The 10076-nt window shown below is 54.8% G+C and overlaps 1 protein-coding gene across 9 annotated transcripts in view; it reads left to right on the forward strand.

The window, feature by feature from the left end:
* EIF4G1 (eukaryotic translation initiation factor 4 gamma 1) overlaps positions 1–9483 on the forward strand; it is a 75363-nt gene extending 65880 nt beyond the window's left edge. For all 9 annotated transcript variants that reach the window (XM_044434379.1, XM_044434377.1, XM_044434383.1 and 6 more), the window contains 8 exons: positions 2457–2629; positions 2734–2859; positions 2938–3019; positions 3518–3616; positions 3767–3901; positions 4917–4998; positions 6198–6338; positions 8257–9483. In XM_044434379.1, coding sequence (XP_044290314.1) covers positions 2457–2629; positions 2734–2859; positions 2938–3019; positions 3518–3616; positions 3767–3901; positions 4917–4998; positions 6198–6338; positions 8257–8438 — 1020 coding nt within the window. In that variant the 3' untranslated portion in view covers positions 8439–9483. The remainder of the gene's footprint in view (positions 1–2456; positions 2630–2733; positions 2860–2937; positions 3020–3517; positions 3617–3766; positions 3902–4916; positions 4999–6197; positions 6339–8256) is intronic.
* Positions 9484–10076: the final 593 nt, after the last annotated feature.

The following is a 10076-nucleotide window of genomic DNA, read 5'->3' on the forward strand; positions in this document are numbered from 1 at the left end:
GGTCAAGGCTATGGTTTTCCCAGTTGCAATGTATGGCTGTGAAAGCTGAACCATAAGGAAGGCTGAGTGCCAAAGGATTGAGGCCTTTGAATTGTGGTGCTGGAGGAGACTCCTGCGAGTCCCCTGGACCGCAAGGCAATCAAACCGGTCAGTCCTAGAGGAGATCAACCCTGCCTGCTCTTTGGAAGGCCAGATACTGAAGATGAAGCTCAAATACTTAGGCCACCTAATGAGAAGGAAGGACTCCCTGGAGAAGAGTCTAATGCTGGGACCAATAGATGGCAAAAGAAGAAGGGGGCGGCAGAGGATGAGGTGGCTGGATGGGGTCACTGAAGCAGTTGGTGTGAGCTTAGGTGGACTCCGGGGGATGGTGGAGGACAGGAAGGCCTGGAGGAGTGTTGTCCATGGGGTCGCGATGGGTCGGACGTGAGTTCGCGACTCACAACAACAACAACAACAACAACAACAAAACACACAGGCTTGTGCCCTTAGCTGCAGAATCACTGTTTAGTTGAATCATTTTTGGAGGAAAGGCGGGCATATTATTGAGTTAAAGTGACTCCTGGGAAATTTGGCACCTGTCCCTTGACGAGAAGGTGGCTGACAGGAGACACAGTGTCTGACGATCTTTCCGTCTTCCTCTCCTGATCATCTCTTCCGGCGTCTGTCGCTGGGGCACGGCGGGGTGCCGTGTATGAGCAGGCCCGGAGGCACTCTCCAGAACCCCCTGCGGTGGGCGGGGTAATCCTACAGCCAGACCTTGAGAGAGCTTTAGCAGCACATCGGTGCAAATTATTAAAGTCTCGATACCTCATTGGACGTTCTCCTTTCATGTCCTTCTGCGATTACAGAGCAGCGGCTGGGGGAGTGCTTGAGCTGCACTAGATTCTCAGTCCCACCAATTTCAATTTTCCCCTCACCCTTCCCATAATGTAATCGGAGGCCTGGCGAGCACAGGCAGCCACAAACGATGAGCCGCAGTGAGTTGTGGTTCCAGGTTGCCTGTTGAAACTCCTCCCAGTGCAGCTTCTCCCGTCACCCAGACCGAGCAAGGGTGGCTTATCGGATTGGTTAACAAACCATCCAGAAGAGGCTGTCACTGTTACTGGCTCAGCAAGCTGAGTCGGATGACACCAAGTGTGCCTGGAAAAGATAATTGTGTGTGTGACATACCACTGTGGCCCATTAACTAGACTCTGTTGATTAATAATCAGCTAGCAGACAGTGGAGGAGAAACTCTGGTTTAAGAGCATGTGTGGTTATTCTACCCAAAAGTCAAATCTTGTTGGCATGAAATAAGAGGGTCGTAGAATAAACTAACACAACAGTCAATCATTCCTGATGAAACTCCGTTACTTTTTTCGTTGTTTACTGGGAGAAATGAAGGACTGAATTGTAAAGAATTTTTGGCAATATTTTTGGGAGCTGCAAGAGCTGAGATTGTAAAATTTTGTAAAATACCACAGGGCATCTTTAGGAAAAACCTTGATAGAATATGGGCAGTGGCTTTGATGGAAAAGCTGAGCACTCACTTCTCTTTGGCTGGAGGGGAAATAAAGAACAATGATTTTGGTAGAATTTGGTATCCATTCCTGAACGGTTTCCGAGGGTCTAAGGGAGCAAGTGACCTTCAGCTGATCACCTGTATTTCCAGACTAGTAGGTTTTAATAGCATGGAAAAAGAGCATTTACTAATGGATTACTTTCATTGTTTTATTGTCAATATTATGTGACTGTAATGTGTATCTATATTTTAAAATACTTTGTTGAAAAATATATATAAACTAGACTGTCCAGGCAGACCAGGCTAGTGTGTTGATCAGCTGATCCACCAACTAGACAGAGGGAGGCGGATGACCAGTAGCTGGAGAGCCCTTGTGGTGTATTCATTCACATGTAAAAAGGGATGCTGAGCTTGACCTTCCTTAAGTTACCCTGCATTCTGTATGGAAGCCTTGTAGGCCAGGGTGGAGCACCTCAGCCCCAAGGGCCAGATGCAGCCTTTCTGGAGCTGCAGTCCCCAAAAGGCCATGCCCCTCTTTCTGTCCCCACTCCCTTCCCCCAAATCACCAGTCAGACCGTGGTTTTCCAGCGTTTGTGTAGTTTTTTACACATTCGCAAAGCTGAACTAACTTTTCTAAGGGCAGTTGACTGACAGAAGGAGCTTTAAACTACGATATGTAGCTTGGTGTTTCTGGTTGCACCTGTCCTGCCTTTGGCACCATCCTGCTTTGCCCTCAGCCCTGCAGCCCCCGAGAGCGCCCCCGAAATCGAACCTGGGCCGCGGGCCGCAGCAGGCGTCCCACCCGGCCTTGGGGGAGCAGTGCCCCTTTGGAGATCTGCTGCCCTTGGCTCTTGGCCAGGCCGCCTTCTGACCCTCGCGTGTCGACGGTCGGCAGATGGGCCTGGGCGTACCTTGGTGCTGAGCATGCCCCCTCTCAACCCGCTTGTTGCAGGAGGCGCTGCAGTGCGTGCAGGAGCTGAACTGCCCCTCCCAGCTCTACGTCTTCGTACGGAACGGCATCGAGTCCACGCTGGAGCGGAGCACCATCGCCCGAGAGCACATGGGGCTGCTGCTCTACCAGCTGGTCAAGGGAGGAAGCCTCCCCAAGGAACAGTACTACAAAGGGTAAGGCAGCCCTGCTGGGGCCTGGTAGTGGCGGGGCCCGGAGCCCCTGCGCTGGCCTTGTCTCCCTGCTGTGGAACCCTGATGTGCCCCCTCTTCTCCCGTAGGCTGCTCGAGATCCTGGAGATCGGCGAGGACATGGAGATCGATATTCCGCACATATGGCTGTACCTGGCGGACATCATAACCCCTGTCCTGAGAGAGGGCGGCATCCCCATGGAGGAGCTGTTCAGGTGAGCCGGGGCCCCACTCCTGTGCTGCTGCTGCTCCTCGCTGCAGAGGCGTCACCTGCCTGCTGTGCTTTTTCCCAGGGAGATCGCCAAGCCCCTGGTGCCTATGGGCAAGGCCACCAATTTGCTGCTGGAGATCCTGGGCCTGCTGTGCAAAGGGATGGTGAGTTGCCCCTCCCGGGGGTCTGGTGGGCCGGGGCTGCGGCATCCCGGCTCCACCCTGCTTCCTGGCTCGCCTTGCCTGCTGGCCTCACTGGCCTTCGCTCCGGCCCCATCCGCTAGCCCACCTGCGTGTCTGGAGGCGGCGGACGGGAAGCATCAGGCTCAAAGGGAGAGCTGTTCCAGGAGGGGCCTCTTCCGCAGACAGAGGCCTCCCGCCTCTCAGACCAGCAGGAAGCGGCCGTGGCCTGAGGGAACTCGTGCTTCTGGAGGGTGCCGGCTGCCCAGTCCTGTCGGCAGCAACAGATGGACCCACGCTTTCCATGTTTTAGGCTGTTTGCTCACAGTGCTTGACATGCATCCTAAATAATGCAAGGGCAGGAAAGTGACCCACCAGTGTCAGCGCCGGAGAGGCGTCGGCTCCCTGAGTGTGAGGTCGGTAGCTGAGCGGGTTTGCACGTGGCTTGTGGAGTGGTCCTGAGATGGTTCCCCTTCTCTGCAGAGCCACAAGAAGGCAGGGTCACTGTGGAGAGAAGGAGGGCTGAGCTGGAAGGAGTTCTTGCCGGAGGACCAGGACATCAATAAGTTCATCACAGAGCAGGTAAGCCCGGGCCAGCTTCTCACTGGTCGCCGCTTGGGTGCAGAGCGCCCTCGCCTGACCACACACTGCCTGTTCCTGTGGGCGTGGGGTGTGCAGCCATGGCTGCAGGCCTGATGAGTGCTCCCCCCGCCCCTTCTACCGGGCTTTCAGAAAGTGGAGTACACGATGGGCGACAGCTCAGATGCGCCGAGCCGCAAGGAGCTCACCTCCGAAGAGCTGTGCAAGCAGCTGGACAAGCTACTGAAAGAGAACGAGGATAACCAAAGAATATACGACTGGATCGAGGTGAGGGGTTCCCCCACTGCCACGTGGGCCAGGTAGGCCGAGCGGGCTGGATCTGGGGGAGTGTGGAAAGCCCCGAAGAGGGGCCCAGCGCTCATGGGGACAGGGTGGGTTCTCCTGGCCTCAGCCCATCTCACACTCCCGCAGCGGAGTCGGCAATTTATGGAGGGATCCCCGGGGCAGAGGAACATGTTCTTCAGGTGCAGCTGCCGGCACCTGGTTTCCCTGTCAGCCGGGGTTGCCGGACAGGCTGCTGCTGTCTGCACCTGTGGGATTAGGAAGGCCTTTAGGCAGTTATAGGCAGCATATAAATATGTACATAAATACATAAATGAATAAATTAGGAGCTCCAGGGGTGGGTAGCTTGAAGTTTACTCATCTTTATTTATGAAACTTATATCCGAGCATTTTCTGGGAGGAAACCATGTATATAACTCTCCCCCTCTCCATTTTATCCTCACAACAACTGCCCTGTGAGATAGGCTCAGCCAAGAGTTACCTGGTGAGCTTTCATGGCCAAGTGGGGACTAGAACCCTGATCTTCTGAGCATTCTAACCCATAACCTCTGCGGCACACCAGCTTTCACGTGGCACCTTCCTGTAACGAGTGGAGAGATGCTTCCATCTTGCTGTAATCTAGCAGGGAGGAAGGCAGTCCCTCTGGGAAACGGTTTCTCTGGGCATGTCGTGATGGGTCTGAACTTGAGCAGGGTACCCCTCCCTCCAGCACTTCGCTCGGGACAGGGCCCTTCCCTTCCCTGGTGGTTGCAGTGCAGCTGGAAAAACCTGGGTGCCTCTCCCACCCTGGAGGCTCTCACAGTTAACAGGAAGCATCCCTGTGGAGGGCATCAGTGGGGCGGGGTGAATGGTGGGGTGGGGTGAAGGTGGGGTGAATGGAACGGTGCTCCCTTCTGTGGGCAGAGTCCTGGCTGTGCTCAGAACACGTTCCCAGGCTGCTCCTGAGGCCAGCAAGGGGACAGTTCTGACCACCGCTTCTTAGGACCTTCTCTTCCACCAGGCCAACCTAAGCGATCAGCAGATCTCGTCAAATATGTTCGTCAGGGCCCTGATGACATCGGTGTGCCATTCAGCTGTTGTCTGTAAGCACCATTTGCAGAGGGCTTTGTGTGTGTGTGGGGGGGCGGTCAGCTCTAAGGGGAATGTTGCATTGTGGGTATTTTGTGCCTCAGAGCTCAGATGAGCTGCTGATCTGCCTGCTGACAGCAGAGATTATATAGTTCTGGCCCTCTAAACCAAAAGCAGTTCTGCGTTGTTCGGGGGTTCTGCAATGGTCCTTTCCTTGTCTGGGGGTAGACAGAGTGAAGGGCAGCATGCTAAGCAGCTGGGGGGCTGAGACAAGACAGTAGCTGGTGTCCCTTACAAAAAGCTGTGCTCTGGGTTGAGGAAGAACTGCCACGCTGTTTCCCTCTGACCCCCAATTTATGCTTTCAACCGCCTGGTATAGTGGGCTGGGGTTAGGGTTAGAGGACTGGGTCGCCTGTGTGCTTCCAGGTCGAACAGGTGTCCAAGCCCAGGACTTTGCCGTTGAAGCCCATCTTCATGTCCTTTACCTCTCATGGGCATTGACTGCCTGCGGGGGAGGGAGACATCTGGGCCTCCCCATGGCGTTGGGCTGCAGCTCCCATCAGCCCTGGTGAGGACTGAAGGGAATTGTGGTCCAGCAAGGTCTGGAGTCCTGCACATTGCCATTCCGCGTCCCCTTCCCTGGCATAAAGGAAGTGGCTTTCATAGATCCTGTGACATGGGGTGGAGCCAGAGGCAGCTGCTTTGGGCCAGCGGTCGAGAGAGGAGACCCACAGTGAGAGCAGCAGCCTCTGGAATCCTTTTCCTGGATTTAAGCTTGGCAACTGGCAGGACGTGAAGGTTGTTACAGCTGCAGGGCCTGTTGTTTGCTCAGCAGCATCCTGCCTGCCCCACCCCCTTAGAATTATAAAACAGTGGAGTTGGAAGGGCCATGAAGGCCATCGAGTCCAACCGCCTGCTAGTGCAGGACACCACGTTACACCATCCCATTCAGATGGGTGTCCAGTTCCTCCTTGAATGTCTCCGGTGTGGGAGCGCCCACCGCCTCTCCAGGCAGCTGGTTCCACTGTCGTCTTGCTCCGACAGTGAGGAAACTTTTCCTGATGTGCAGCCTGAACCTGGGTTGTCAGAATGTGAATTGATTATTCTGTGCCCTACACTCTGGTATCAGCAAGAAGAGATCTTGACCTTCCTCTTTGCGGCAGCCTTCCAGGTACTTACAGAGGGCTGTCTTCCTCTTCCCCCTCTCCCGCAGGTGAGAACCCGTACCAGATGGACAACCCTGTGATCAAGAGTCGGGCCAAGCTGCTGCAGAAGTACCTGAGTGATGAAGATAAGGAGCTGCAGGCCCTCTATGCCTTGCAGGCCCTCGTTGTGAAGCTGGACCAGCCGGCAAGTACGTGTCCCGCCCAGGAAGTGAGCTGTGGCACACCTTGCCACACCTGGAAGTGCGGCAGCGGGTTGATTGGGGGCAAAATTCTGGGGCCATTCTGTGCTGGGGAAGCCCAGTTGGGCAAAGCGAGGCTCTGTGTCTACAAACAGATCCATAGGGATCCATCAGGGCAGGGGAGGATGAGCCAGTCACAAGTAGGTGCTCCCAGAGTGCCCAAGAGAGCTCACGTATGTTGTGCTGCGGTCAATATACTCCTTGCTCCCCTTTGAGACTGGAGCTTGAATCATAAAGATTTTCTCCAGGGGGAAAGGAAGGTAGCTGGTATTGGAGCTGGCAGCCCTGTTTTCCCCAGGGGAAACGTGGAATTATGGTGCCAGATGCCTCCCCTGGGCTCTTGATTCACAACTCCCACAGTTTTCCCACCCACTTCCTCTCTGTGATTGGAAGCCACCTGAAATGACCAAGGCTGAAACCTGCACATCAGAGACAGACCTCCCTCAGGAAGAGGCTTCTCAAAACTTTGGCCACTAATGAGGCAGAATCTGATACGGAATGATCTAGGTAATTTAATTATACACTTCCAAGGCATCGAGATAATGTAATTTGATGGGCACATCTGATACGGTTACACTGATAGATTTGTCCTCTGAAGAGACGAAAGAATTCCCTAACGCGGAGGTGTTTCAGACGTGCTGAACAAATTCTGAGAAAAGCTGTTGCTACCGGAGAGGCCCACGTCTTGCTTGGCAGTGGGAGGTGGACACAGCTGGCCCTGGTCCCTGGTAGAGACAGGTCTTGGGGCTTCCGATTTCAGAATCCCCAGTGGGAAGTTTGCTGACACAGCATTTCCACTGGGACAGAAGAGCTGCTGCCCAGAAAAGGGACTGGCATACGAAGCATCAAGTTTAAGTACACGAGGAGTCCTGAAAATGGATTGGACCAAGGGCCGTCTGGTCTGGCTTCCTGTGGCCAAAGAGCGGGCTGGGGGGAAGCCACAAGCAGCAGCACCCTCCCACCCATGTTCCCCAGCAGCTGGCATACACAGGTGGCCTGTCTCTGAGGATGGAGGTGGCACATTGACAGCAGCAGGACCAGCAGGTGGCTGTGGGTCGCTGCCTCTGCCATGAATCTGTCTGGTCCCCTTTGAAAGGCACCCGAGCCGGTGTCCGTTGCCGCTTCCTGTGGCAGCAAATTCCATAGCTTAACTATTAAGTTGTGTGAAGAAGCACACACAACTTCCTTTTCTCCGGCCCAAGTCTCCCACCCATCAGCTTTGTGCGGTGTTTACCCCTTTGGGTTCTTGCATTATGGGAAAGTTACGTCTGTACTAATGATTCTGGGACTTTTCGGAAATACTTGCCTCTTTTTTGGTGCCTCTGAAAGCTGCTCTGAATGGGAAGAAGTCATTTCAGGGTAGGGAACAAGGATCTAAATAGGTATAATATCCAAAGACAAGAATGGCAGAGAATAGGAAGCGGCTCCCTCCGGTCCAATCAGTCCTTGGGCGACAGACAACATGGCTGGGCACCTGTCAAGGGCCTGCCCCCCTCAGACGCCCACTGGCAGCCCCTGCCCCCCAGCTGTGGCGCCCTCCTGCTTCATCCGCCTCCCCCTCCGACCCGGGCAGGGGTTGCAGGATGTGGGGCTGGGGGAGCACCCCTCTGCCTGCCACGCAAGCCAGCGGTAGCAGTGGCGGGGAAGAGATGAGGCGCACGAGCAGGTGGTGCCGAGAAGCTGGCCTCGCGAATGGAGCGGGGCCCTCAAGGGTGCTTTGCTCGGGCCCAGGAACCAGTTGCTCTCTGAGCCTCCCCTGTGCAGCCAGCCCAGGGGAAGCCCCGGGGGCAGCAGGCAGAGGAGGGCAGGCGGGGGCAGCTGCGTTTTGCAGGCGTGTGACGCTCCCTCTCCTCCCCCCCTCCTGCAGATCTTCTCCGGACATTCTTCGATGCCTTGTACGACGAAGATGTGGTCAAAGAGGAAGCCTTCTACAAGTGGGAGTCCAGCAAGGACACGGCCGAGCAGCAAGGGAAGGGGGTCGCCCTCAAGTCCGTGACGGGCTTTTACAATTGGTTGCGCGAAGCTGAGGACGAGTCGGACAAAAACTGAGCTCCCGCGTGGGGAGGGGGTGGCCTGAGCCTGCGTGGCCACTCTGACCCTCCCCAGAGCCCTGGACTCCGTTGGGGGGTGGGTGGGAAAGGCTGTGCAGGACTTTGAGTACCACCGTCCACATCTGCCCCCCGGACTTCTTTTTTCTTTTTCTTTTTCCTTTTTTTTCCTTTCCTTTTTTTGGTTGGGATTTTTGTTTTTTGCTTTAACAGCCTGTACTGGTTTGTGTCTGACGATAATAAATTGATGCTGAAGGAGGTAGGTGTTGCTGTGGGCGCTCCACTCAGCCCCCCGGCCAAAGCCCCGGGTGCCCGGATGCTTTTAACGAGCGGGGACCCATCTCTGGCAGGTGCAAAGCACCTGGAACACGTGTCTGCAGAAGGGGGTGGGGAGCACACTGCCTCCACTCCCTTCCTCTCCCCTCCCAGTTATTGCTGAAATATAGAGAGATTATATAAATATATATATAAAATATAAATATAGACTTATTAAATCTTTTGAGAGGATAGGACTTTGCTGTCCGCAAACTTTGCCCTCCTGTTCCCCACATCTTCACCCCTCACCCCTTGGATCACTGCCTGGAAATACGCAAAGCCTCTTGATGGATGTTGTTTTTATTTTTTGAGAGCGAGAGAGAGAGTGAGAATGAGAGAGAGAGAGAGAGAGAGAGAGAAACACTTCAAACATCCACCTTGCTTGGGCGTTGGAGTGGTGCTGGCTGAGGGATGGGTGAGTCGTTCTGGGGTTCCCCTAGTGCTGAGCCCCCCCCCCCCCCGCTTAACCCCACCAGACACTCCCTTCCCTCCACGCCCACGCTGAGGCCACGGTTGTGTGATCCGCTTCATCGGTGCCGGATGGTTAAAGGAGTTGCGCTTGTAATTACAAAGGTGGGGAACAAACAAAAATGAAAAGAGGATTGAATTACCGGTCACGTGAATTTGTAAATATTTTTCTTTTTTTTTTCTTTATGGAGTATTTAATTGAAGATTCAAAAGCATCTTTTCACCGTAAACTGGAAATAAAAAAGAGAACATTGCTAAATAAAGGTGACGTGTTGCTCCTGTCACATCCCTGCCCTTTTGCGGCGGGCCTGGCAAGAGAGGAGAGCGTTTATGGGCCCAGCTTCCTCGGCATACGCTTGCTCGGTCCGTGCCGCCAGGGACGCCCTGCCGGGCTTCTTACCAAGGCAAAGAGCTCCTCTGTCGCATCCAGGGCCTGAAGGAATCCCAGGGGAATGGAGGAAGCTCTGATGGGAGAACGTGTGGCAAACTGCACCTAAAGCCGGTGCCGTGCAGCGAATTGGGGTGCTTGTGTCTCAAGTTGGGTGACTTGCGAAACCGGCTTCCAGTGGCCTCCCTGCAAACTTCTACGGAAGGCAGGAAGTTGTGTTCGTGTGTGTGTGGTCGGGGGGAGCTGGCTTAGTGCAGGGCGTGTGCTTGGCGTGTAGAAGGCCTGCATTTCATGCAAGCGCCTGCCCAGGAGAGCCCTGCCTGGAGGACCCGCAGCTGGCCTGACCCTCGAACTGGAATCGGGAGCGTGCGCTGCCCGTTCTCAGCGGCCTTGCTGCATAACTCGAGTGCAAGCTGCTACTTTACAGTATGCGTTTGGCATCTTGCGAGGCAGCTTTTTAAGGAGGAT

This window comes from Varanus komodoensis, unplaced genomic scaffold, assembly GCF_004798865.1.
Source record: "Varanus komodoensis strain SLA01 unplaced genomic scaffold, ASM479886v1 scaffold28, whole genome shotgun sequence".
NCBI lineage: Eukaryota > Metazoa > Chordata > Lepidosauria > Squamata > Varanidae > Varanus > Varanus komodoensis.